Source organism: Sparus aurata, chromosome 18 (assembly GCF_900880675.1).
Source record: "Sparus aurata chromosome 18, fSpaAur1.1, whole genome shotgun sequence".
Taxonomy (NCBI): Eukaryota; Metazoa; Chordata; class Actinopteri; order Spariformes; family Sparidae; genus Sparus; species Sparus aurata.
In genome coordinates this window covers 27417704-27445331 of record NC_044204.1, presented here as the reverse complement: position 1 = coordinate 27445331, position 27628 = coordinate 27417704, and the positions used below count along the sequence as shown (strand labels likewise).

General features: G+C 42.3%; 2 protein-coding genes across 6 annotated transcripts; both read right to left on the bottom strand.

The window, feature by feature from the left end:
• Positions 1-759: 759 nt before the first annotated feature.
• On the bottom strand, positions 760-15176 carry LOC115568964 (MORC family CW-type zinc finger protein 3). The gene is made up of 17 exons (XM_030396761.1): positions 15035-15176; positions 14824-14896; positions 11943-12075; positions 11451-11671; positions 10941-11088; positions 9876-10029; positions 7678-7806; positions 6725-6844; positions 6537-6640; positions 6278-6406; positions 5717-5833; positions 5126-5203; positions 3933-3972; positions 3439-3809; positions 1830-2319; positions 1507-1685; positions 760-1355 (listed from the first exon to the last, which is right to left on the bottom strand). The coding sequence occupies exons 1-17, from the start codon at positions 15071-15073 to the stop codon at positions 1199-1201; spliced, it is 2682 nt and encodes an 893-aa protein (XP_030252621.1). The 5' UTR covers positions 15074-15176; the 3' UTR covers positions 760-1198.
• A 1798-nt stretch (positions 15177-16974) lies between these two features.
• pmt (phosphoethanolamine methyltransferase) lies at positions 16975-25853 on the bottom strand. 5 transcript variants are annotated; one of them, XM_030395306.1, is made up of 12 exons: positions 25704-25853; positions 22999-23170; positions 22293-22448; positions 21750-21886; positions 21419-21570; positions 21110-21298; positions 20777-20866; positions 20605-20694; positions 20398-20520; positions 20162-20293; positions 17903-18019; positions 16975-17759 (listed from the first exon to the last, which is right to left on the bottom strand). In XM_030395306.1, exons 1-12 carry the CDS (start codon positions 25840-25842, stop codon positions 17649-17651), a joined length of 1608 nt encoding a protein of 535 aa, XP_030251166.1. In that variant the 5' UTR covers positions 25843-25853; the 3' UTR covers positions 16975-17648. The 5 variants fall into 5 exon arrangements, with proteins under 5 accessions (XP_030251166.1, XP_030251170.1, XP_030251168.1 ...); XM_030395310.1 differs by having other exon boundaries at positions 25699-25716; XM_030395308.1 differs by lacking the exon at positions 25704-25853 and adding an exon at positions 25303-25458.
• Positions 25854-27628: the final 1775 nt, after the last annotated feature.

Below are 27628 nucleotides of genomic sequence, written 5' to 3'. Positions count from 1 at the left end.
TACTGTTTGTTTAAATGACTTTCACTTTTAACAAAATTCAAGTTTTCATCTTTACTTTTACTCAAGTATTACTTTGAGGTACTTTTAACCATACAACTCTGCTTGTGGGTAAAAGTTGGTAGATAGATAGATAGATAGATAGATAGATAAATAGATAAGTTGTTTGTGAGGTGTCCTGTTGTACAGTTAGAATGTTATGTCCTTTACTTGATATAAGATTCCAATTTTACTGATTCCCTTGTCAACAGTCTCCAGTGTTTCATTACGAGGCTTCACTGCGACCTTGTGGTTCATACGAGGAACTGCAGAAGTTGTGCATTTTGCATCGGACTGATGAAGAAACTGTTAATTAACACACTTTTTTTTCTTGTAGATTGCCTTTTGACTTATTATATCATGTATATGGGTGTCTACTTTATGTTGTAAGCATGTAAATCTTTAACATCATCTCATCTCCTGATATTTGACCTGGTATCTCATTATCTGGGTCATGTGAACGCCTCCTATTGGCTGTGGCCACTACACAGGTGGGGCCATATGATGTTGTTTCTATTTTATTTTGGAGTCCTGACTACGACCTGATAGGTGAACATGTTTGTTTTGAATGATTGTACTTTTAATGATATGCATCCCCGGCTTCCCTCTGCAAAAGTTGTGTCTGGTGCTCCTGGAAAACAAAAAGGGTGATTCCAGACAGTTCATTGTGTTAAAAAAAACAGCTTTTTATCACTGTGAAAAGTAAGAGACCGTGTGCAGGAACTGGTTTCAGCATTTTAATGCAAACGTAGAAAATTCTTGTTAACGAACAACAAGGAAACAAGCGTCACTCCACGACTCTCTGAAGCCACAGTGTGTATAAAATTAAATACATCAATATAAACAGAAGCAAAACAAACAGCGGCAACATGACACACATCACAAGTTTTAACTAGATGAGATTATTTCAAGTTGAAAGTGAAGCTCATATCAGGCAGGCAGGAAGGCTCACGGCGAAGCTTCTTAAAACAGACGAGCACCAGACACACTGCGTTCAAAACGACGGTACAAAAAACTTTCGCTAACTACCAACGTGTTTGTGTAGATGCTAAGACAATCAAATTATTCTCCTTTTTTACAACAAAGTTAGTAAATCTCCCTTTCTTTGCTTCACGGAATACAGGAAACACAGGACGTCTGCGGGGTTGTACAGCAGTGCCGATCATAGTTTCAGTGAGTTGACCTCTATGATCTGCTGCAGGACGTTGTCCACATCCGTGGTCTCCATGCTGATGCCGCCCAGGTCCAGGTGGGGCAGGAGGGCCGTGAGAAGCACCACCACGTTGTTGCGGATGCCGAGCAGACTCTCCTGTGGCGATCTGATTGGGGAACAGAACCATTATTAAAAGGTCCCTCAGGTCCAAATTGTAATCACGTCAGCGAAAATTGAGAACAAGAACTTGTGTGTACACCGATGTGATCTATAATGACTCTATATAGACAGATGTTTGTATCTGAAAGAATACACACCTGTTGTCTTCATAGGCCTCGCTGTCGCCGGCTCTCACCCTGCTCTGAGTTTCTGTCTTGTCCTTACTGGATCTGTCCTGCTCAGGCTGCTCCTTCGACCCACACACAGCTCCCTGACCCTGGGCCAGCACCTCCTCGAGTCCCGGCACCCGATCTGGGCTGCTGGATGAAGTGGAGCTCTGATACAGAAATAAAGGTACAACAGAAGATCACTGAGAGTTTCGCTCTCTGTTAGATCTTCATTTAGAATCAGTGAACGTGGGTGGATTTAAATGCCCTTGACTACAATACTTTCGCTAATGATTACAATAAACTCTGCTGACCTCGGCCTCGTCCGTCTGGCAGCCGACCTCTCTGCTGTCCGCGGTCGCCGGCCCTCCGTCTGCAGTCGTCATCGTGCCTTGAGTCGTCTTCTTGATTTCTTGACCCAGAAGCCTCCGTAGCCTCTGGGCCTCTTTCTCCAAGCCGGCCAGCCTCTGCGCATTAACGTCCCAGTCGCTCCCCTGTGGAGGCGGCGGTCTGCTCCGCGGCCCCTCCGTCCGACTCAGCGGAGACACCATCACGGTCTGGGTGGAGGTGAGAGAGTGGGTCCAGGTGAGGTTGGTGACCATTCGCTGCGCCTTGTCCGCCTGTTTCTCTGCTCGGCTGCTGCCGTCCTGCTTGCTCTTCTCCAAGGTCGGTGCTTCGGGTACATCTTTTTGTTTCCTGGGATTTTTCTTCTCCGCCACGTTTTCTGAGTCGGGCTGTCGCACCTCCCAAAGACACGGCTTCTTTTTCACACAGTAAAATAATGATCCCGGTTTCCTTTTGAGGCTGCAGAGAACAAAAGCTCAGTCAGTTTGTTTCAAGAGCAAGACTGTGTGGAAAATGATTACATCGCTGAGACATTTCGTGCTTGTGGGCTTTATTTTGTTAGTGACAATACAGTAGAAAACAAAGACAGCTCTGAGGGTCTTCGGGCTGAAAGTGACACAAATATTTTATCTCTTAAAATAATGTATTCTTATTCTAACACTGCCACTCTTGAAAAATGTTTTAAAACTACAGTGCCGGGGTGTTGAGGGGGTTATAATTTGAATAATGGAGGGTCTGAAGCATTAATGCAAAGACGGTTGTTTACAGAGCACCTCATTTGCTAAACAAATCTCACGGGCAGATGTTTTTAACGGAATAATCCGACTCTTATCTTTACCATCCCTGCCACTCCTATCACATTTCCCTGAATTATCTCTACACTGAAATTTTTAAAACAATGTTGCTGACTTTCAGAGATATGAGAGTCAAAAATCCCCCAGACGACTCAAAACATACAAACACACATTAACGTAATCTCTAAAATCATGTCTATCTGAGGTGCAAACTGTCGGCTTCAATCTCAACGGCTGGACGGACAGACTTTTTCAACTCCCAACTGTATTAACAGAGATAAGTCTTTCACTGCAGGCACAGCTCCAGCAGAGGGGGCTGGGATGGAACTGGTACAACTCCATTATCATGCAGCATGACTGGCTGTCTGACCAGTGAGAGGTGAGAACCTAAAACTGATTGATGATTGTTTTTAAATCTGCATTGTTTTGTTCTGAACGTAGCCCTTTTTTTTTGGAGGCACAATTTGTTTTTTGTGGACTTAAAGAAACATTTGGGATTAGTATGGCGTATGGAAGCTTTATATTATGTTTGTTTGGTCCCTCTCTGGCGTGTTTTGATCTTTTAGATAAGTGGGTCGCTCTGGATAAAAGTGAAGCTGAATGAATGTGATATAAATCACAGGAATGTAAAGAAGCTGTGTGACTCTGTGTGACTTTGGGGAATGGAAACCCTTCGTGCCACTCATTGGAAACTGGAACGAATGAACGAACAATGACTGGAAGGAAGCAAACAACAAACACAGTTAAACTGATCGATGAGAACAGATGATCTGAACTACTCCACCTTAATGTGGGTCTCTCCCGCTCTCTCTCCGTCGGCTCTGAGCTTTTGTCTTTCTTTTTGTTTCCCTCTTCATCTTCGCGCTTCTGGCCACTCGTCTCAGTTTCCTCCTGCCCTTGTATCGTGTCTTTAATGACCGTGTCTCTTCCAGTCGACTCCCGTCGCACGCGCGTCGCCGAGGCTGCATTTTGCTTGCGTGCATCCTCGTTTGCATGCGTGTCTGTATGATTATCTCCCGGGTCGTCTGTGCTTGTCTGATCATCATCGTTTTCCTCTGCCAGGCATTGATCTGCTGATCCCACGCGCTGGCTCGGCTCTGATGAACTGCGCGAGAGGATTTGATGTTTGGCCGTTTGGTCCTTGAACGCACACACCTGCGACACGGCAAGCAAACGCACTTATTGCACACAGTGTTGACATAATAACCCGAAGAGGTGAAGCAAAACTGGATTTTTTTCAAAAGGGAAAGTGGCTTAAGGTTCAAACTTTTCACAAACCTCCAGGGATCTCTCTCGTTTTCTGCTTTTGGGCTGTTCTCTGCAGGGGGAACAAAACGGAGGTCAAGAAGTTGAGAGAGACAGAAACTCAAAATATGACATGACATTTGTAGTATGAGGAGATGTAATGCAGAGTGCTAGATGAGGTGAAAGGTGTGTGTCCGAGTTTAGCACAGCGCCACTGACCAAAGTCCCCTAATTCATTTCAAAGAGGCCGCTGTATTGGAGGTGCAACGGGCTCTAACAGCAAAAATAAAAGGGTCAACACGCACCAAAAGTTGAGCGAGGCTCAAAGTTTGCAGCGTTGCAATTTATCGTTATTATATTTCAAGGTGCTCGATCAAATATGTGCAGTAGTTTGTATGGTTTAATAAAGAAAGTAATACTGAAACGAGTCATTCTGCGGGGGCTCAAAAAAGCAGTGTTGACTCATAAACTGGCTTTATAGTCCAGCACTGTGTCTAGGGGCTTGACTTCAGCCCATGACTGTACTATTGATCTGGATATACATCACTCAGCCTTACTTCCAGTTCTGCCACACGCAGTATTACAGCAGAACATTTACCTCATAGAGCACCATCATAAAAGAGACGTCTGTAAACTAAGATTAAGACAAGATTATCTCGTGTTTCCTCGACTGCAAGTGGGCCGCGAAACCAGGAAGCAAACCTTGATTCTGGAACTGTTCAGGGCACGCAGTTCTCATTGGACTATCTTTGGGGTGACTATCTGGTTCTATTTAAAATCTACGCTTCAGCCAGACATTTGCTATCCAAGCTAACAAGCTCATTTGATGATTGATGACTTATTAACTTCCAATCGCTCCCCAAAAAAGCCATTTTTATAATAGATGTTTTTGTGTTTAACAATTGACAAAGAGAACTAAAATAAATCCCTTTGCATCTACACGTAATTTAACCAGCTCGCAATGTTTTGAAGAACCGGTAAATTTCTCATGTCCCCGTTGCTGATCATCGTCAGGCAAGAGTTCAGCAAAACTAGACTCTTCTGTACCTCCACATGCGCAGTCACGTGGACAACCACCGGAAATAAAGAACTGACTGACTCAAACCGCAAAATGGCACGTGAACCCACACACACATACAGGAAAGAGCAGCAGTGTGAAACATCTGCCCAGTTAGAAATTCTCACACCGACGCAGTTTTGAGAGTTTGAGAGAAATGTGAATTTACTGCTTCTTGTGGTTCTTCTGGTAGCTGGGTGTCAACAGTTCCTCGCTGTCTTCTGCTTCCTCCGGTGACGAGCAGCTTCTGCAAGACAGAGACATCTGGCTTAGCAAACTCCACACCGGCTAAAGTTAGGGTCAGGGCCTTCCTGTAACAGCCACCGCAGCACACACAGACACACACACACACACACACACACACACCCAACATTTGCCTCCGCTGTATGTTAAAGTTCACGTAGACATCCTGAGCCCTCTGTTAAAGCTTTAACTAGTGAGGCGATGCATCTGCCGATCATTTAAGGAATGTAAGCCTTCGCTCTACGGCAGGCGTGCTGTCAGCTTCAATTTGACCAGCCAGATGTTTCTAAATAAACACTGTTTATGCATGTGAGACAAAAATGCTTCATAAACGCATAGGATCCCTCTCAATTATGTATTTTAGAGAGGGAGTGTAGAGTGACACTTCACATGCAGGAAGTCGGTCAGTAAAGGGAACTTGATAAGCCAAAGTAAGCTCGGTGACGTCAACCTCAGGAGTTCCCCTTTGATCAGATGCTCACAAATGTTCAGTGTGACTCTTTTTCTTTCGGCGCACCTGTAACGTGGATTGGGGTTTTGGCTGCAGTTCCAGCTCTCAGGAACGTCGTCGTAATGATTTGCGGGGATGCTTCGCCACTTCAGGCACTCCTCACACTGTAACCACACGGGAGCTCTGCAAGAGCAGACAGACAGGTGTGAGATCTGCCAGTGAACAGAAGTCTGAACATCAAAAAGAGTTAGAGTTATTTTCAGGTCTACAATCGCGTCAAACGTGTTTCTGTTGAACCTCTTGTATATTCTCTTGTTCAGTGCATCATGTAGTAAATGAAGCTCCCTCCCTCGGCATTTTTTTTTTTTACTCGTCTTCGCTTCAGCTCCAGTAGAAGCGTCTCAGCTCTCTGGTTTCAAGCTTTGGGAAATATATCAGCCATTTTCACTTTCAGTCGAAGCGACATTTTCTCAAGTTCCTACATGAGTTTTACCAACTGACCCACATTTTCCTGGATTTTTACGGTCACTATCCATGACAGGTTTGTAGAACATAAACTTGATTTGGAGCTACTTCTCCTGTGATTTAGAGCCAAATCCGTGCACACTTCTTGCAGTTCACACTCACTCGACATCGTCTGGATCGTCCTCACTGTTGTCTCTGTCCAGAGCCTGAAACTCTCGCTCTCTGGCCCTCTTCTCTGTCACCTCCCTCCAGTAGTCGTTGAGTTTTAGGCCCAGAGCGCCGAGGGTGAGTCTTTGGAGAAGAAAAAGGTAAAGACAGTGAATTACTTTAACTGTTTTTGCTATTATCATGACCACAACGCCACCGTAAAAAGCACATTGGGCATATCTTCCTTGACATGTCTCACTGGTATGTGCTCTACCTGTATTCTTTGGTGTATTCGAAGTCTTGCTTGTTGTGAGCGGGTTTGAGAAAGTTGCACTCGATGACACCAATGACGCCGACTCCTACCCGCTGACCTGAAGCCTGTGGGACACGGGGCGGTGATACGTAAGCAGAGGCAGGTACCCAATAACACTACATTTGGAGTAAAAGTCCTTTTTCCTTTACCTTCAGCTGGCAGCCCACTTTCTCGTAGGCTTTAATGAGTCGGTTCTTGTGGTACATCATGATGCCATAGTGGTCTTTGTTTTTCGGGGTCAGTCCAAACGTCACCTTCACCTTCTCTTTCTGACAGACACCAGTCAAGGTTACCAGCGCTGGACATGAGCAGGTTTCAGAATAACATCAGGTACGTAAAAAAAAAATATTGCAAGCTGAAGATATCCGCAGTGGACAGAAGCAGAAGCCACATTACATTAATAATAAGGAAGGAATATTATCCTGTGTGTGCGAACAAGAGTTGCTAATATGACACTGTTTTGGTATCAGTGTCAAAAACAATAAATATTTTGTGAGAAACAGACAGTTTTAATTTAAAAAGAGGAAGCAAAAGTTCTTAAATATTAATGTTGTAGATATAAAATACAGCGTCCTTCTGCATTTGTGTGGCTCGTATCGTGCCTCAGGTTTATTTTGGTGGATTAAGCCTCATTGAAAGTGTTTAATGAATTAAAGAACAGAGCAGGGATGTGAGCTAGTACAGAAAATAAGCCTAACTTGTTTAGTCTGTGTTTCTGTGATTGAGTCCGTCTGCTTATTGTGAGCTAGCAGCTAGCAAGTTAGCAGCTAACGTTAGCCGTTAGCATTGAGGTTGCTAAAAGTCATGACATTAATTTGTCGTTAGCTATCCCTAGGCTAAACGTCTCCGTTTAAATGGAACATTTCCAGAGTCAATGGCTTTTTTTGCATAATTTAAAAAAAACAAACAACAACTTTAGTTCTTGTACTGTGCGACATGTTTGGTCATGCCAGACCAAAGCAGTGGAAGCATTTTCCCTTTTCAAACACGTATCAACTACCGCAAGCTTTTTTATCAGCTCTGAGTAAAATCCACAAACATCCTACTTCCTGTCTGCATCTGAACATAGACACAAATACACACACAGACGATGCGAGGATACACTGAAGTGGGGTTTGTACACGTCGTGCTCAACGTGTTTCAGCCTCTTCGACACCAGTTTCGGCAGATTCTTCTTCCCCCTCAGAATAACCTGCGTCCTCGGCTTCAGGTACAAGATGCTGAGGTAGGCCTGAGACCAACAGAGAAACAGAGACAGGTGGAAAAAGGAAGTCAACTTCAATCTGAAACATTAAAGCTGGTATCAACAGAAATCGTTTATTAAAATTTTTATATATATTGTCATTATTAAAGCATTCAGGAGTCTGAAACTTGCGAAAAACACAAGTTAACTTCCCCAAATTATAAATCCATTAAAGGACTGAGATGAAATATATAAACCGCAAACAGTTTGAAATGAAACTGGGGCTGTGTCACTATAAAACCACAGACACATCTTGGTGAGGGAAGACTCACTCCGGTGTGTGCTTGAAACTGGCACACGCACACGCCGCTACACCCCACCACACACACACACACACACACACACACACACACACACACACACAAACTCCGCTACACCCAGCCAGCCACACACAAGCGCGCAAACACACACATTTGTATGTTTGCTGTGTACTAAAGGGGTTTTACCAAAACCTCAACCACAACCACCTCATCTCTCTCCCCGAATTCTACGACGACTCTCATCTTCCCCTAAAATCGTGCAGAACGGCATCCAAACATCCGAACAAGCTTTCACGAATCACATTTTTTTAAACTAACTGAAACATTTGATATCCAGTGGGTTATCGGGAAAATGCATCGCCAGGGCTTTTCTTTTCTTTGTTAGAACAGATATGTGGTTTTCATAATGCGGCAAAAATATGTGCATAAGATATCGTGTTATAACTAACTATAATGGACGCAGCGCAGTAGTGAGACGACCTCAGCTTAACAATTCATGCATCTGCTGTGTGAGATCGAGTGATCTATCGAAGGCTCCAGAACAGCTGCTGAATGGACCTCGTGGTAGCGTTGTGTTGTCAACAGCTGTTCTGAATGATATTGAAATCCCAACTTTTCGGCCAAAATGGAAATATGAACATCTACAACTCATGATCTACTGAATGGACCTTGTCAGACAGTGTTGGTGTGACGTGGCAGTGAAGCCTTGCTGCTGCTGGTGACAGAGCTACTTCTCAACAGGAATACCTGACTGAATAAAGACACTGCGCGGTAAAACCGAAACAGCAGTACAATCTTTTACTATGATTATAATAGCTGTACTGCTCTGCGCCTGTACGTCGGATATACATGATCTACTGGATTGTGTCACGTTTGTTATTTCCTCATTTATATTTAAAGCCACAGCTTGTGTGACATAGTTTACGTTCCTCTTCCTGTCTTTGTCCTTCACTCTTCGTCGGTTCGCCTTCTGCCTTTTCCACGATCATACGGATATATTTGCAAATCAAACGTTTTGCTGTATGATTTGGCCTCTGGTTCCACACGCAAACAGTGTTTGACAGAGATTGCTTTAGTTTCCTAGTTTGGGGAAATGCTGACGTCCCACCTCACGTTGCTCACGCACGCTGTTGCTTTTTGCAAGGAGCAACTCCACCTCGTCGTCTGCCCACGCAAATTAATCACCTTTTGCATTCTTCTTGGTTTCTGACACATCACTGATGAAGACTTTATCTCCACCTTTTGACCTGGGATTCCCATTTCAGCGTTTGTAATCGTTTTTTTGCATTTGCCAGGTACACAGACACATTCTGCCAAGTGAAGGTTGTGTGGACAGGATTTTTTTTTTTAACAGAGGGGGAAAATATCGGCTCAGAAAAACAGATTTAGATCTTCTCGTGATTTTACCTTTCCTCACGTTATCCTGTTCGTACTTATTGTAGTTTTTTTTCGCTCTCAGATTATCACCGCAGGCCCATTTTTCCCTGCCTTTCGTATTATGTACGTCAGCTTTAAAGCTCACCTATTGTTTTGCTAACCGCCTGCCGTTGTGTCTTGCAATTTTGACTAAGGATTGTCTTACGGAACAGAAAGATGGTGCTGTTTTGTCAGTAGAACAAAAACAAAAGATGTCAGCTTCTCTTTTAGAAGCAGGTGAAACATCCTCTCACTCTCATTAGTGAAGGCAGAGAGAACAAATTCAACCACACAGGGAAGTCAGGGGAGAAGGGATGTGTAGTAAAAACCCAGTCAGCATTATATTTGATCACACAGGCGACACACGTCTTCTCCACTCACCCTGAGACTGTAGTGCATGTCGGGGATGTTCTGTTCAGCTCTCAGGGTCCCGCTGCTCCTCAGACCCTTCCTCAGCTCCTCGATCTGAATCGGGGGGAGGCGGAAGTCAGTCGTGTCGGTATCAAAATCGATCTCCGGGTTGCCATCTTTGGCCCTTCAGGATCAGAGGGGAGCAGGTGTTAAAACAGGCGAGGACGGACTTGTACGAGCAGCAGAAAATACGACGCTGTAGAATTCACAGCTTTCACAGCCGCACAAAGGGGTTCTGAAAGTGTTGCGCAGCGCTCAGCATCTGATGATAACCATCAAAGTGGAGGCCATTTTTTCTGACTCCAAGTGAAAAAAGGAGGAAGTGAAACCAACGAAAGTGTGAAGAACACCTGAACCATTTCTCTCCGCAGCAATTAGAAGAACAGGGAGGGACTTCAAATCTTTGCTTGTATATGTTTTTCTGCTCTCAATATGGCGATGGTACGAGAGTTTGTTTCTGGACGGGTGTTGTTTTGCATGAATTTGTCTAAAAATGTGCCTAAACAAATATCATGTGCGTGCGCGTGTGTCGATCCTGATTTGCCTCTCCGTTGGAGTCGGTCGTTTGCATGTTAGACCAGCCCCTCATGAAGCTACAGACGAGAACCAGGAATCTGTGTGTGTCAACTCAAACTAAAGGAGCAGTTCGACATTTAAGCTGACCTGGTTCTGCACACTTTGGTTGATTACTCAGCACGAGAGCCGAAGTGCTAAAAACAAACGTGTGAGATAAAATGTGTCAGCAAACAGGCTGCAAGGGAGCTCTCTTTTTTAACCTTTGGCCAGAGTCAGGCTAGCTGTTTCCCCCCTTTACTTTAGTTTAAGCTAAGCTAACACTCTCCTGGCTGTAGTTAATATTTAACAGTAAGATATGAGAGAAGTCTTATCATCTAACTCTCTGCAAGAATGCTGATCGGTGTGTAACAAAAAGAATTTGACTATTTTTAAACCTGATTTTGAAAAACTGAATCGGATTACAGGTGGAAAACAATCTGTTATCGTTTACGTTTACCCAAAATTCAGCAAGTTTCAGACCTGCGGATGTTCCAGATCAGTATCTTGGTGCCCTTTTTGGCGGGTATGGAGTCAAAGTGCGTGTGTATCTGCTCCAGGGAGGTGATGATGGAGTTGGTGAGGATGGCTGCCAGGCTGGCCTCCGAGTCCTCGGTCGTAACCAGAGACTGTAACACTGGATTAAGGTCAGAACATAAAATAGCTTGCGAGGTTAAAAAAACATATTCTGACACCTTAAAGAGACAGGCGCTAAAACAAAGCATTTCAGACAGCACCACTAACACTATGTTCAACTTACTTCAATTGCTTACTTACTACTAATTTCAAAAAGATAACATTCAATTCAATTCAAAATACCTTATTTGTCCCTGAGGGGCAATTAAAGAAAGCTACTCTACGAGCTAACCGGTCGACTGCACAAGTAGCGACCTGGAAGCGGAAGGAACATGAACATAAGCTGACGATGAACAACAAATACATGTGCAAATCTTCACATTTCTTTTTCTTTTCCCGCTGTTTGATGAAGGATATTGGTTTGTTGGTTGAAGGGCACAATGGGGACGATGACGGCCTGGGCCTTAATGTTCTCCAGGTAGGTCTGAGACAACATCCCCACAGTCTGGCAGCCGCCGTTCTTGGTGAAGATGAGCGCGTCGCGGCCCAGACGCATGGAGCCGGACTTGAAACCGTTCCCGTACACCCCGATGGCGTGCTGACTGGCCTTACCCGAACCCTTTTCCGTGAAACCAAAGCTGTACAGAGCAGGTGTGTATATCAGAGACATGATTACTTTTCCAGAGTCAAACTGTTTTTTACATATTGCTTGTTTGTGTGGGAAAATGTGTGTGTTGAGAATGTTGTACAAGAACAAGAAACTAAATGCAGAATGTGGTCTAAAGTTGTTGGTGAGTCATATTTTTTGTGGTTTAAATTGCCAAAAGAGGAACTCTAAAAACACGATGTGAACGCAGCTTTGACATGTTTTTCTTCAACTTCACGAGAACGCAGGCGAGTGTGTCTTACCTGAGCATCTTGTGCAGCTTGTTGGGGGTCATGCCGCTGCCGTTATCAGTGAACGTCAGACATCGCTGACCGGCCTCCTCCACTACATCTATCCAGATCTGTTTGGCGGATACGCCAGGATCTGATGCATTGTCTGCAACAAGAGAGAGAAAGGGAAAGATTTAACGACAGGGAACAATTGCAGGGTGGAGGGAGATTTTCTCAATGATTAATTCAGTGTTTCTAGTACATTTTCAAAGAGGAAGAAACACACACATGAGGTCATTCAAGCATGAATAAGCTTATGTGTAACTGCTTTTCTAAGATACACAAATCAAACTTCTGTTTTCAGACACATTCTGTTTTATGAGAACTTGGCTCTTATTTTTGTTTGGCCATAATTTGTATCGGTCATGGCAACACTGCTCTTAAAGTACCGACTGAGATCTGAGAACGCGTATTTGACGTTCACATAGTTGCGGTTGCTACGTTAGCTCTCCTTTCACGTGTGTCACATACAGCGTGTGTCATCCTAACTAAACCAACTTAAGAGCTGAGCCGGAAAGTAAACAAACAGCATGACGAGAAAAGAAACCTGTGTCGGACTGCATCTCTGTCGGCTAACAACAACCCAAAGCTAGCAAGCTAGAAATACACCTTCCTCAAACACCTAACCATGTTAATTATCTTTCCTTGTGAGCTCCGTATGTTCCTGTTTACCTTTCCCATCATCATATTCCACCAATCTTTACCCGCCATGGTAAACACTTACAGTTGACAACTACTTACAAACCCAAACTTAGCACGTATTAGCTATGGACCACACTGCTGCTGTCATGAACATGGAGGTCGTTGTCAGATTTAAGCCAACCATTATACATTTTTAGTATTTTCCTTTTTTCACATTTTCTATCCTTTGTGTGCCAACAGAGGTAGACAAAAGCTGGCTTCTCATTTCTAGCCTGCGACAACTGATTTTGTTTGCTAACATTGCTGCTGCTGGCAATTTTAGCAGCTGAAGCTATCAGGCTAACCCTGAGAAAATTAAGCTAACATTAGCTCCATATGAAAACACACTCGAAAGGTCCTTTTTTTTCCACCACTGTCTGTCGCAATGTCGTTGTTTTGCAGGAATAAAAATATGATTATTCTATTTTAGTTTATCGCAACTAAGGGTCGACGGTATGACGAACATTGTTTTAGCAATGCCGTCACTTTCTCAGATATCAGCGATGGACTTGGTGAGTACAATGTTATTACTATCAAAGCATGGATTGAAAATAAGATTGTTTTAATCAATCAAGCATTAATTTGCACACCAAGGCAGTCAAAATGATAAAGCTCTATCCACTTTTCCACTAATAACATTAGCTCAAGCACATAGGAAACAATACCAGGACCCTGAAAATCAGGAAAATAAATCAGGAAATGAATAATACTCAGTGAACCAAGCGCTGGTTGTGGGCTGATGCTAGCGCTGGTTTAAAGTCGGTTCAACGAGAACGTCCTCTTTTCTGCTGTAGAATGACGTCATTCTGTCACTTCTCCAGCTCCCCAGCATTGTTAGGAACAAATATGCCAACATCGATATGCCAAGTGTCGCTTCTAGGACTGGTTCAAATAGGTGAAATCTATTCTGATAAGTCAGAACTAGCTCGCTCTGGTTGTTTAAAACCGCAGTCATAATTGGTTTATGGTCCTTGGTCCTGATGACCCTCCCCCCACATCAGCCCATGATGTAAGCAGTTATTCGTTCTAGATCCGCACATCATTGGAGCCACTGTGGAACCAGTTTTCCTGGCTGGGAGCCGGTTCTTTGTTCCAGATTTGGCGCTGGCTCCAGACCAGCACCTAAACTGCCTTTGGCGAAAAGTGGCATTCAGGACTCAGCCTCACTGACACCTGTGCCAAGCCGCTGGAGAGAATATTCACCAGCATCCCAAAAAAAGTAACTCACCACCATCAAGTTATTCTGAATTTAAAAAAACAAACAATGATTTTACATTCTATATCTTCCCATTCCTAGATTTCACAACATCCTGCAGGGATGGTCAAACAATAAAGGAATACAAACACATGAACAATAAAGTGACTGTAAACTCTCCACTGAGCGTTACAAACACACTGTCCTCGTGCAGAATATTAGGATGCTGATGACACACAGGGAGACACCTCTGATCAATATTCAAACTTTAAAAAAAAAAAAAAAAAACTTTGTTGTTAGCCTTCGGTTCCCACACTCGAGCTGACACCGACAACAGAGTTCATCAGCTCGCTCCATCTCATGTCTCAACGCCATCACCACCACACTGCAGTGATGTGCTGCATCTGCATCTACACAACAGGCTGTAACACCCGCAGTGTGACAGCACTGCTCGTTCCTGCTGCTGTGACACCCAGCAGAAACCCACACAGGTCAGCACGGTGACGTCTGACGGGCCAGACACCAGCACGGACGCTCTCAGTCACGTGTGTTGGTCAGACTTTGTCCTCGTGACACAGACACCTGGACGACACAAGTTTTCCCATAAAACACCCCCCACCTCTGTTTACGGCGTTATTTTTGTTGCAATTTAAGATAATAGTGCTGTTTGTAACTTATACATTTTTTTTTTTTTACTTAACAACAGCGTTATTACTAAAACATAAGACGTCTCTCTGCGGCTCTCTTGTCTCTCTGTGCTGCGCGCTGCGGTGATCAGAGTCGTTGAGAGTGTGAAAGAGGAAGTCCTGTCGTTTGTTTTAACACACAGTCCAGTCTGAGGGGAAGACGGCGGAAGAGAGCATTGAAGTGAGAACATGGAGAGTTTTGACTCGCAGCAGCAGCGGCTGAGCAGCAGGTGAGCAGCAGGTGAGCAGCACCGACTGTCCGTCTACAGTCCACCTCACAACGACACCTTACCTATGAGCTCCGCCACCGCGCTGAAGGGCCAGGTGTGACTGGTGGAGTTGCTGTTCAGGAAGGAAGGGCTCATCTAAGACGAGAAAATACATATTTAATTATCCAAGTTTCGGTCGACATTGTTCTGCCATTGCAACTCAAACAACTCATTTCGCAAAGTTAAAGCACACACAGAACTGCAACAAGACACGGAAAAAGGTGAAATACATACGGAACTGAGACGGATCCCATGCTCGCTAAGCCTCGCCATGTTTTGGACTGACTGACTGTTTTTTTGTTGCCTCCTGTCGTGTCACTCTTTTAATGCGCGCACGCACATACACACTCGCGCGCGCGCACACACACGCCACCGCAACCACACACACACACACACACGCACGCACGCACACAAGCGATGGGCGTTGCGTCGTCTGAGCTGTCAGAGGAAGTCGGCTGCGAGCTGTCAGCACACACACACACACACACACACACACCATGTGACTTCTTCTTCGGCACTTTTGTAAAGATATTATAGAAATAGTATGTTTGTTTTGTCTGTTTATTTTGGAGTGAAACATGCAAAACATTCCGGAGACGCCTGCAGTCAACTAACTTTGTCTCCTATATAAAAATAGTGTTTGTTGCTATAATAACCCTCATTACTCTGCGAGTAAAACGTGCATATACATATATTTACATATATATATTTATGTAAGATTTATTAAGTCATTTTCTTTATTGTAGAACACAAAGTTTGATAAGTTTGAGTCATTTTGAGTCTAATGATGACTTGTTGGTCTGTGAACGCCTCAAAGTGTCATCGTTATTATACATTCGTGTAACTTTATTTTATTTTTTGAGTATGAAATAGTCTGGAATTGGAGTCTAACTTTTTAGAGCCCACTCACTTTGTCTACTCTCTTGAAATTTGACTACCTTTGTTTGTTGCCATGATAATCCTCATTATACTACAAGATAAATGTGTATATATATATATATATATATATATATATATTGCATATATATGTGTATATATGTGTGTGTATGTATATATATATATATACATAAATATATATATATATATACCTACGAACACACACAGCTATATAAATATATATATATATGCAAGAAATTCCAGATTCTATTACAATTTTCTATTAGAACAAAACTCACTACTAAAATCACTTAAGTTAGAAAAATGACAAAAAATGTAAAAAATACTAATTAAATACCAAGTTTTTTTAACCTGAAACCTGTGTCTAATGATACTTTATTTAATTTTTTGACTGTGAAATATCAAAAAAAGTTCTTAAGAGACGTGGAGTCTCCTATTTTAGAACCTTCTAACTGTGTACTGTCTTCACCTTGGAGATAGTGTTTGCTGCCATGGTATTTTTTCTTATACTATAAGATAAACTTATCAGAAGTATATAAAATAAAAGTCTGAAAGTATCTGATATTTCTAATAAAATATCAGATAGTTTCAGACTTTTATTCTAGTATTCTTTGTATGGGTGACTTCTCTCATTTAAATTCACCTTAAAGCAACATGATGTAACTATTTTAGTGTACATGTTAATCCTGTTGCTGGTTCAGTGTCTTGTAACAGGGTGAGTGTTGTCTGTCTCAGTCACTCCTCCCTTCCTATCACACATTTCTGCACTACGCGTCATCAGTGAGAGTGTTGGATCAGACATGTTTACATCCACATACAAGATTTCAACACATCTCATTGTTCTGATGGAATGAGTTTTCATTGTACTGTACATTGCATCTGACACATTGCTTCAGACCTGGGATCTGTAAACTAAGCAGCAGGAGGCCTGAAGTTGTCTGCACTGTTCATGAGACGCTTTAGCAAATATCAGTTGAACAACGCTTTGGCTGTTTAAACAAGCTGCCGCCTGTAAAGCAGCGGTGTCGTTCTGTTTGTCTTTGGGCTGCCAACCCCAGATGCTGGTCATTAACAGTACAAGTCTGACGAGTTTTGAACCTCATTGAGCGCGTTGGCAGATTCCTATAGGCTGTGAACTGTAACTGCAGACTAAATAACAATTTCATCTCCTAGGGCCAAAAGCTCCAAGTCCAACAAAAAAACTACAAACAAAAGTTTATTTTCACTCTTACGTTAGATGTCCACTGATATAAAACAGACAAGTACTGACAAAACACTGTGTTACAAATACTTTAATCTAGATCGGGGTGCACACAAACTTTCTTCTCCCGGGGGCCGGAACTTAAACCTTCTGACAGGACATGGGGCCAAAAACAAACATCAAAAGCAAACACCTACTTTGACTTTAACTGAAACTGTCACTCTTCTCGCTGTGCTCGGATTATGAAAGTTCTGCTAGAAACATCTGGCGGGTCCAAATCAAACCCTATATTCAGGCAGCCCTGATCTAGATTATAATGACATTTTCTTACTTTTCTTGTACATCTCTTTCTTCTGCGTCTGGTGCATAACATCAAAGACTATTTATTGCTGTTTAATTAAACTTTTCAAGTGTAAATTAAATCATCATTTTAAATAAAACACACAGAATAAGGTTTGAATATGCAGCAAAAAAAAGGAGCCACAGAAATTTTTTTCTCTCTGCGATGTATAATTTTTCTAATTGCTCACTCAGCACATGAACGGTTCTTCAGTATGACTTATTACTATTATTTTTTTATTTATTAAACAATGCACAATTCCTTTCCAAATATTAATCTTCAACAGGTCATCCCGCCCTCCCAAAAGACAAAAAACAAACAACAAATAAATAAAGACACAAGCAGCAACAACCAGGAAATAAGGACAGAGGAAGAATTCCTTTTTTTTCTTCTTTTATTATCTTCTCAATTCAATCCCTCGTTGCATAAAACAGTCCCCATCTTTGGTCTCCACTGTTGGAACGTCCCAGTTTTTCTCTCCATCCATTGACGATCGCAAGATAGTCCTCCTCGGAGAATTCCTGCGAGGGGCATGAATGATGAGCGGGCGTCCAAAGAATTAAGGAAGTTTCAGTTTCATCAGGGTGGAAATAAATGATTGATGATGTTTGATGCTTTGAGTGCAAGTAAAACAGCATTTTTTTGTGTGCGTGTGCGCGCTGACCTCAATAAATTCCTCCTTGATGGCCTCAGCTCTCTGCAGCTCCGTCTCGATCACCTGGATGAACTGGGCCGTCCGGTCTTCGGCCCGAACATTGCAGAATCCGGCTTCTTCAAGGAACTACAGGAGGAGAGATCAGCAGAGGTAAAGCAGAGCAGAGACCGGCCGACAGACGGCGGTGACACGTCATCTGTGTCTGAGGAGAAGACTTTTAATTTTTAAAAGTCTTCTAATATGAATCTAGTTGTGGCATGGAAATCTTCACTTCCTGTTTGGCCCCATGCAAACCTTTAACACATCTGCCCGGTGTGCATCATTTCACATTAAGTTTAAACATCTGCGCAGCTTGAAGGCTCCTGGTTGATTTTAATGACACACATAAACATGACAAATGTGTTTAAGTGCTTGATAAATAAGAACAAATATAAATAATATGAAGTTATGTACACAAACAGTTAGAGGACCACACTGGTTAATTGTGTCTTTCAGCTCATTTACTTATACTTACATCTTTTGGTTACATTTTATATTAAGATCTTTGTAATAAGCGGTAGTCTGTTCCTTTAAAAGTCCTGATTAATCTGTATTTATTTGTCAGTAACCGCATAATAAAACACACCTGGTTTATAATAAAGACACTGATTATAAGACATTTCTGGGTACATTTTTATAACAAGATTACAAACTACATTACATATTTATTATGTTATTTCTAAACCTTTACTAACCTTTTTTTTGTTTCTTTATCAAAATGAATACATTCTTTATTATGTTGTTTTTGCAGTTAACTATGTACTTATTAACAGTTAAGTGCTTTTTTTTGCAGCTACTGGATCCAAAGTGAGAACAACACCTTATTAGGGTGAATAAATCCTTTATGTTCTTATTATGGGGCACGACGTGGAACAAAGGTCTCTGGCCAGAACCGAACCACATACTCTATGACCGAGCGTTAACCCAGAGGCTGCTCGAGTGCTTCAGTGTTCTAAAGTACGCTGAAATGAACGTAATACCTTTATATAATGTATTTATGTTTACAAAGTTTCCTTATTGTTCTGTGGTAAAGCAGATTAAGTGCGATATCTAACACAACATTACCATAAAACAAAGTAGAAGCAGACATAATGTGGCCCGTCTACTACATCTACTCTGTCACGTTTCTGTAATTCCAATTTAACCCTGAATGGAAAAAAAAGATGTTTAAAAGGCATAATATGTATCATTTCTGCTTATACTGTCTAAACTATGTCTATCTTTGTTATATAAATGTTGTTAAGTTGTCTTCTTAATTATCTTAAAAGGTTTCTCATCATGTTCAAACCCTGAAGAATCCGAGTTTTGGATGCATTTCGCTTGGTTGCCTCTGAGTGGCATCATTTCCCTCTTTACGCCTCCAGTTGCTGTAACATGCAGCAAAACACTGGAAACACTAGTTGATACATCAGAAAACAGGGACAGAAATCTGCCGACTAGCCGGTTTACCACTCTGTTGTTCACTGTTGTTTGTACCGCTCACTCTTGGTGGAGCGCAATTACTGTATTATTGTTTAACAACGAAAACAACAACTCCCATGATGCCACGCACTTTCACAACGTTGTAAAACTATGCCTTTTTAAAAGAAATTGTTTGTATTGACACAGTACTAGTGGCTGGAATTACATACCGTGCCTTTAAATGATCAAGAAGACAATAAATGAGCTGATGTTGAATCTTTAGCATTAGCACGGTTGTTGTTTTATCTTATTTAACTTTTTCTCATGGGGACTAATACTTTGATTCTTCCTGGAATGAAGGACAATAAATCCAATGTGATAGGTTGAAGTGAGTATAGCTAAAGTTACATAGCTTTGGTTTTCCAGGGAGGGCCAAAGAGCAAGAAATATTAACTTGTTGTGTTCTTTGACGGACCAACTATGTCACAGCGACACCACTTTTAGTTGTGTACTCTGCCAAAAGGGTAACTCTTCAGCCATCATACAGGACGCCAACACTGATATATGTGCGTTGAGCAAATATCAGCGGACATGCAGCTGGCTTCATTTATTCCCATGGCACATAGGAAAATGGGATCATTATCAGTTTTAGCTTTTTACTGTGGACATATAAACTGGACATACATATTGGATGGTGAAGTGTGAGAACAGACTGCGCAGTGTGCCGGAGAGCTTCTCCTCACATATTAGTTAAAAGGCTCAAAGGGGCTGATCTCCCATCAGTCTTTTAACAAATTATCACATGATTCGGCTTTACTGTGTGTTTACCTTGCCATACTGTGAAGGTGTATAGAGGATGTAGCCTCTCTGTTTGACGTAGGCCTCGAACACCGGCGTCCAGGGCTTCTCCCCGCAGCAGTAGTCACTGATGAGCAGCTGACCACCGGGCTTTAACCACGACTGGGCACAAAGAAGATGGAGAGGAAATGAATGAAAGAATAAGTCAGTAAATGTTGCTTGCGCTCAACATTACAAGTTCAAAGACGGTGTGAGAAGACGCTCACATGGAAGCGTTTGAAGAGGGCCAGCTTGTCATCTATGTGCAGGATTGTGTCTCTGCTGTAGACCACATCGAAGGATCCTTCTGGGAACGTCCTCTTAGTGGCATCAGCCACCTCAAACTGGACCTGAGGCAGAGAACACGTTACTGATTGTTTCTTTTTCTGTCCGTGGCGTTCAAACCAACACGATGAGGGAACATTTGAACATACTGATGGCAGCTTCTCGGAGATCGCTCTGTCCATGGCGATGTTCACCATGTTTTCTGACAGGTCCAGGCCGAGCACTTCCACTCCGAAGGACTGAAACATCACATCCCCATCATTATGATCCTTTAACTCATTAAAAACCTTTTGTCCTCATTTTAAGGCCGTTGGATCTTACCTCTGCCATGTAGAAGTCTCCTCCACCGATGCCACAGCCAACGTCTAGAACCTTCTGTCCTGGCTTCAGGTTCAGCAGGTCCACAAACTCCTGTGAGCACAAAATAAGGTCATTCTTTATTTTCATCAAAGCTTCAAAAGATAAACTTCGATGTGCGTCCACTGTTGGCGAAATAAGAATGATGTTAGGACCAAGATATACTGAAGGCAGCAGATTTCACGCTATAGTGTGCATATCAATTTTTTCGGAGCGTCTTCTTAAAGTAATACATCATGGAAAATAGTAATCATACCTCGCATACACTCACTGGTACTCTCCCGACTTCATTCCTACCTTGGTGGTGCTGGGCCCGCCCGTGCTGACGTAGCCCGCCCCGAACATCTTCTCGTAGCGGAGGATCCCACGGTTGGTGTACTGCTGGTTGTCCAGGAACTGCTGGAAGGTGTCGAATCCATTCTCGGTGTCTGAGGAGCGAGGCACCTTCTCCAGCAGCCAGCAGATCTGATTTGGATTATTTTTCATCTGAGAAAAAGAAGGAGGACGTAGAAGTGGAGTGGAGAGAAACGAGAGTGTGAGCTGCACAACCTTCTGTCTTGCACTTCAGGTTTCACTGAACATCTCAGAAGGCTGACATGACTCTACCTCGATGTAGGCCTTAACTTTCTTTTTCAACACGATGTCGAAACCAGACTTTTGGCCCCCTTCCGGCCCCTCGGCTTGTACCGATTGTACCAGGTGGCTGTACTGTGCGTCAGTGCGGTAGCAGGTGGGGTTGAAGTCCCTCTTGGAGTCACCTTGGCAGAAAGTTACAAAGTTATAACAAGTCTTTTCATCATCAAGAAAAAGATATTGGCTTCTGTCGCCAAGCAGCCAGTCATTCATGGGTTTCTTAAGTCGGATTCAGTTTGCATCTATGTCTGAACCATTATTATGATGAAGGAGAGAGATGGAGTTTGGAGGGTGAGCTCAGTACCTGATCGGTGGTTGCAGGACTCTCTGAAGAAAAGAAAGCCCCCGGGCCGCAGCCAGCCCAGCATCTTCTCTATGAGAACCTTCAGCTCCTTGTCACTCAGGTACATCAGCAGCCAGTTGGAGAAGATGAAGTCAATACTGAGGAGAACATCGAACAGACGCGTTAAAAACACGAGGTATACTTTTAACGTTTGTTTTCTCTTCAACCAGGAACATTTTTTCCTTGTATCATCTCTGTTTTAGGGGAAAATATAAGAGATTTTTTAATGTTAATACAGCAGAAATTTGTGATGTCAAGATTTAGTGAAGTGATTGTGTTGTGAGCAAAGAGGTTGGCTACGAATCTGAAGTGTCTGTATTTGACAGCCTGGGAATGACTCCCACCAATCAACTGTCTTTCTCCGGACTCGCTCAGCTTTTAACAGCAGTGCCAGCTTCAGTTTATCAGGCTGTCAAGTGAGATGTTGGCCAAGAGAGAGCACTGCAAGGCTTAAACAACTCAAGATCAAAAGTGCAAGTAAGCTACAGATATCTCAACACACACCTGTTTTGAGGGAGATCCAGCTTTGTGACGTCAGCTTGGATGAAGGTAGCGTTGCTGTGGTGACCGTTCTCCTGCCTGTTCTTCTCCACAAAACTCTCCATGAAGTCCACGGCCGTCACGTGTTCCGCCTTAGTCAGCAGGTGTTTGGTGAAACGACTGGAGAGACACACATCAGTATGAATCTATCCAGCTCTCTTCATTATGCACAGTTTAAGTAGAAAAAAAAGGTTTTCTTAAATGTTAAATGTCGACTTTAAAACCATATCTGATCACCTGGATTTCAAAATTGGCACTCTTAAAGGTGTAATATGTAAGAATTGGCAACCTGTCAATTCAAAACAAATAGGGGACAGCATATCACTAGTGTTACTGCTAACTGCTAACTGTAGCTGCCTTCAGCTAGTTAGCTCAGTTAGCCATGTAGCTAGCAGTCTGGACTGAAAGCTCACGGAACCAGGGAAGTGTTTGTGTTTATAGTGCAGGAGCTCTGGAACAGTACAGGCTGATGCTAGCTGGTTAGCATGCTAACTTCAGCAGACATCTCTGCAACACAGTGCATAGACGTCGTAATGTCAACATTGTTGTTTCTTCACATTCCGGTGATAACGTCAGTTCATTTTTTGAGTGTTTTAAATTCCGTCATGTTTCAAATTCTTTGCCATTTCTTCCAAGTCACACACAGTCACTTCTTCAGCTTCATGCTCACCCGATGCCGGCTCCCAGTTCCAGGACTCTGCATCCGGCCAGCGAGGGCAGCGTGGACAGGATCTCCGGCAGCTCCTGCTGGGTCAGCTCCCTGGCACGAGAGTCCAGCATCATCTCCTCCACCGTGGCGCCAATCGAGTGCTCCTTCCAAAACTCTGTCATGTTTTCACGAACTGTGGAAGGATATTCAAAACCTTTACTTCAAGTAGAGTACAAGTAGAAATACACTGGTGTTGATAAACTGAATAACAAACAAAAGTCAATAGTGATACTACAAAACTATCGTCAGAAAACTTTGATTTATATAGAAACCTATAAAAATTCTATGTAAAAACAAAGATTAATTAACAGAGGTCCGAGAATCGACCCTGGAGGAACCTCACACGTTGTTGTTGAAGCTTCTCAGTCATTGACGTCACGGTAAATCTAGGTGTTGTATCGTAGGAAACTGAACTTGTTTCAGTTTCTGTAAGACATCTCACCTCTCACCCAAGAGGCTTCCTCAGGTCTGACAAACAGGAGGGGAGCTTCAGGCATTTAAACTCTTTGTGGGCGTGTCCTTACAGAGTCGTTAAGGACTCGCATGAGCTCTGAGTCAGTAGGTCAGTTGTTTACGACCATAATAAATTTACTGATGAACAGCAGATTTGAAATGGACCTGTATTCGGTTGGTGTTCATGTGTCCAGACTCAATCTTTTAAAAAGTGACTCAATAACTGCAGTTTTGATAGTTTTGAGGGAAGCTGCATGAAATTGGTGAACTGTTGAGTATGTTTAATACATCTGGTGGCAAGCAGCTAAAATCCTGTCAAAGGTAGAAGTATTCATAATGCTAAGAAAAGATATATTGTCCACATATATGTTCAATCGTAGGATTATTATTAATGATGCATTAATCTGAAATAATCACAACTCACGTCTTTTCAGCTATTCTAACACTGAACCCTGAACTGAACATTTGCTGACAGTAATTCTGCCCCCAAAACTTTGAAAAAATAATAAAATATGATATATGATATGAGATATGAGACGTTATCTACTTGCAGTGAAGGAAATTAATGACTCAGTGACAAAATAAAATGATTTGATAAGGAGACTGAACAATGTTTTACGTCTTAGAAGAAGTTTTGGATGGAAAATCCCACTGTTTAGTAACTAGTTAGTAAAAAATAAGCTCAAAGTTACGTATTTGTCTTTGAAAAGCAGTAAAATAGAAGCATGGAATAGAAATAATCAAGCTAAGTACAAATACCTTAGAATTATATCTAAGAACTTGAGAACTTTATTCCTCTCAATAACAATATGGACATAATAAATAAACTTAAATAACAGTGCTGTATGCTTCCAACTGTTTATTTTGAGGAGAAAAGGAGAAAGTCTGGAGATTAAATCCAACTAAAATCAACTTTTCATGACTGATTCTTAAATACAGTTACTTTTTCTAACTATGTTTCCTCTGGAATGTGTGTCAGAGTTCAGGGACTCCTGTCTGTGAATCATCTATCAAGTATTTCAGAAAACCACAAAATAAGAATTCAGTCAAATAAAACCTACGTCTGATTGATTATATCAAATATGTATCCAGACAAGTTTCAAAAGTCGACTCATGTCACATCCAATAGCAACGCTCGAGTGTCAAGAGTGACACAACAGCTGTGTTTGTTAATGCCTAACTTCTTAGCTGAAACTCTGTCACACAGATCTTTAAACAACAGACTGATGTGGATGAACATGTGCAGCCACTGTGCTGATGTTGCCTGCTTTGGTCAAGACAACATGCAGTAGTTTTCTACTCCTGCCACAAACACACAAGGCTTCACATTTACCTGACAACCATCACTTGATTAAAAAAAAAAAAAAAAGCTCCAAACATCTGGATTAAAGTCATTTATCCACTTTTACAGAAAAGTCATTAGTCTGACATGTGACATTAGCTCCCGGGGAGATGATGCAACGATTACTATGAGAAAAAAAAAAAAAAGACAGAAAACTCACTTCCTCCTGCACAGCGCACTAACCTCTCATCTCCCGGTTAGAAAGATGACACAAACAATCAAGTAAAATGTCTTCACGGTCCACTTTTAGGTCAACAGGGCAGAGCTACAGCTTCATCTGACAGCTCGCAGGCCAAATCACTGACACATTCCTGCTCACAGTGGGTGGATTACTTCCACCAGCTGAGAGTGAACAATCCTCGCAAAAACAACATGCAGCAAGAGTCCACGCGGTTGCATCAGGCTTTTTTTTTTTTTGGAAACACCACCACGTGTCAAGAGAAAAATAAAGTCATGTACTCTGCTCATACCTTTCTCCATCTTGATTTATTCTTATTGTACAGTTTACTCCACGATGCCCCTGTAAGTCTGGCAATTAACGTCTTTAATTATAAGGTGACTGAGCCGCCCCTCTCTCTGATTGACAGAAGTACAGGCTGATGGCCGAGTGGCAGCGCTTTATATAACGTGGTGACCACAGAGGGGAGATGGTCGCCAGGTGGGACACCGGCAAATGGGATGCGTCCAGTACGAGAGAGGGAGGGAGGGGGGAGAGGGGGGGAGGACGTGAGTAATCATTACAGGGACGAGAGGACCAGAGTCTGCGGGTTATCCCCCGTTACACTGATCTCAGATAAGTTAGTGTGTCAGTGAAGCGCACTCACAGCTTCCAGCGGCGTGTCCCCCCCCCACCCCCGGTGTCTCACCTCACCTCGGCTCGGGCCGGCTAGGCTCGGTTCGGCTGCGCTGACGAGGACCGAATCGTCCCGTGGAGCGCGCGCCGATTGCGCAACGCCGACTCCGCGCTGCGTGAAGGCGGAGAGCGACGCTGACCACAGATCAGCCTTCATCAATACATCTGAAGCTGGGTCACTTCCGCTTTTAATGACGTTTTTCTGTTCACACCCGCCACGACAACAGAGCACGCGGGCGACGCAGTTGTCATTAGTAGAAACTTTCTGAGTCATTTAGTGATTTTATTTTATTATTATTTTTTTTAATAAGAATTCTCCACCTGCAACAAATCTACTCACTGATAATGGATCAGTTATTACTGTATGTATAATATATAGTGATTTAAACAAGCTGATTGGAGGCTTCACGTGTCACAACTTTTTAATAAGAATCTTATTCTTCACAATCTGAACTCCTGTGTGCAACCTTTTATCTGATGTAGGGTGGTGACGTCACTTCCGGTGCATATTTGAGGGAGTGATGAACTCGAAATTATGTAACTTGTTTACCTTAAAATGACAGCTTCAAAATCAGTTTGATGATTCCGTGATTTGGACTTTTTTATCTCCTACACCCCAGAAGCTGTGAGTGCACCGACACACTAACTGATCCGTGGTCTGTCTGTGAGGGGGATTCTAACAAATGCGACTTTATATCTCATAGTTTTGACTTTTATCTCATAATTTTGACTTTTTATCCACAATTTCAACTGTTTTCTCATAATTTTGACTTTTATCTCCCGTTTTGACTTTTTATCTCATCATTTTTACTTTTTATCTCACAATTTTTACTTTTTGTCTCATCATTTTGACTTTTTATCAAACTATTTTAACTTTTTATCTCATCATTTTGATTTTTTATATCATAACTTTGACTTTTTATCCAACAATTTCAACTGTTTTCTCATAATTTTGACTTTTATCTCCCATTTTGACTTTTTATCTCATCATTTTTACTTTTTATCTCACAATTTTTACTTTTTGTCTCATCATTTTGACTTTTTATCAAACTATTTTTACTTTTTATCTCATCATTTTGATTTTTTATATCATAACTTTGACTTTTTATCATTTTTTTTTTTTTTTTTACTGTTTTCTCATCCTTTAGACTTTTTATCTCACAATTTTTACTTTTTATCTCATAATTTAGACTATTTGTCTCATCATTTTGACTTTTTTTATTGCGTGAACTTTTTATCATCAGGTGTGCAAAAGCTGTACTCTGAATCGTTAACTGGTGGAAATTCCATAGAATGCAGCATGGACTTCAGCGTATCTTTCTCCTTCTTTCTCTCTCGCTTATTATGTATTCATGTATCTCAGCCCCTAAAGTTAAGATGATAACCTGAACTCTGTTGTGGATGTTGCTGTGAAGGTTGTGTTTAATGTGGCGAGTGTAGTGGAGCTGGAGAAGTGTGGAAGTAGTTCTCAATGTTTTACTGTAGCAGGTGTTTTCATCACACTGTTTTCAGGTCAGTGCCTGTTGACATTATATATTCGTAGTGTAACTCGTCATAGCCACTCATGTTACCTTTCTCAGTGAGATTTCATCCTCATTTTTGCGTTACTCAACCTACACAAGGTGACGCTGCCTCAGTTTGGCTGTGAACTTTGATCCGTCATTGTTGGAGTTCTGCCAGTTTAGTATAGAACACAGACGGGTCAGACATGTGCACAGGCCGCCTGAACTGGACTTGATCCCTGTGGTTCGATTTTGGTGGACCAACCACACAACTTTAAGAGAGGAGATGTGACGCAAGAATGGCGCGGACCAAACGACTCTGATTACAGGTGTGACGATGAGCTGTGACAGCTTAAAGGTACCGTTGGGAATTTCCGAGTGCTCTGCTGTCATGTTTTACAACCAAACTCGTTGTAAACTTTATGTTGTTTCAGCCTGATG

Excerpts from the sequence above, each read along its gene's own strand:
- LOC115568964 (XM_030396761.1), bottom strand. The coding sequence starts at position 15,073 with ATGGCGAGGCTTAGCGAGCATGGGATCCGTCTCAGTTCC. Across the intron at positions 10,030-10,940 it reads CTGATCTGGAACATCCGCAG|GGCCAAAGATGGCAACCCGG; the intron begins GTCTGAAACTTG and ends CTGATCCTGAAG. Across the intron at positions 6,641-6,724 it reads AAGTGGGCTGCCAGCTGAAG|GCTTCAGGTCAGCGGGTAGG; the intron begins GTAAAGGAAAAA and ends CGTGTCCCACAG.
- pmt (XM_030395306.1), bottom strand. The coding sequence starts at position 25,842 with ATGAAGGCTGATCTGTGGTCAGCGTCGCTCTCCGCCTTCACGCAGCGC. Across the intron at positions 22,449-22,998 it reads GAACTGGGAGCCGGCATCGG|TCGTTTCACCAAACACCTGC; the intron begins GTGAGCATGAAG and ends GTGTCTCTCCAG. Across the intron at positions 21,299-21,418 it reads AAGTTAAGGCCTACATCGAG|ATGAAAAATAATCCAAATCA; the intron begins GTAGAGTCATGT and ends TCTTTTTCTCAG.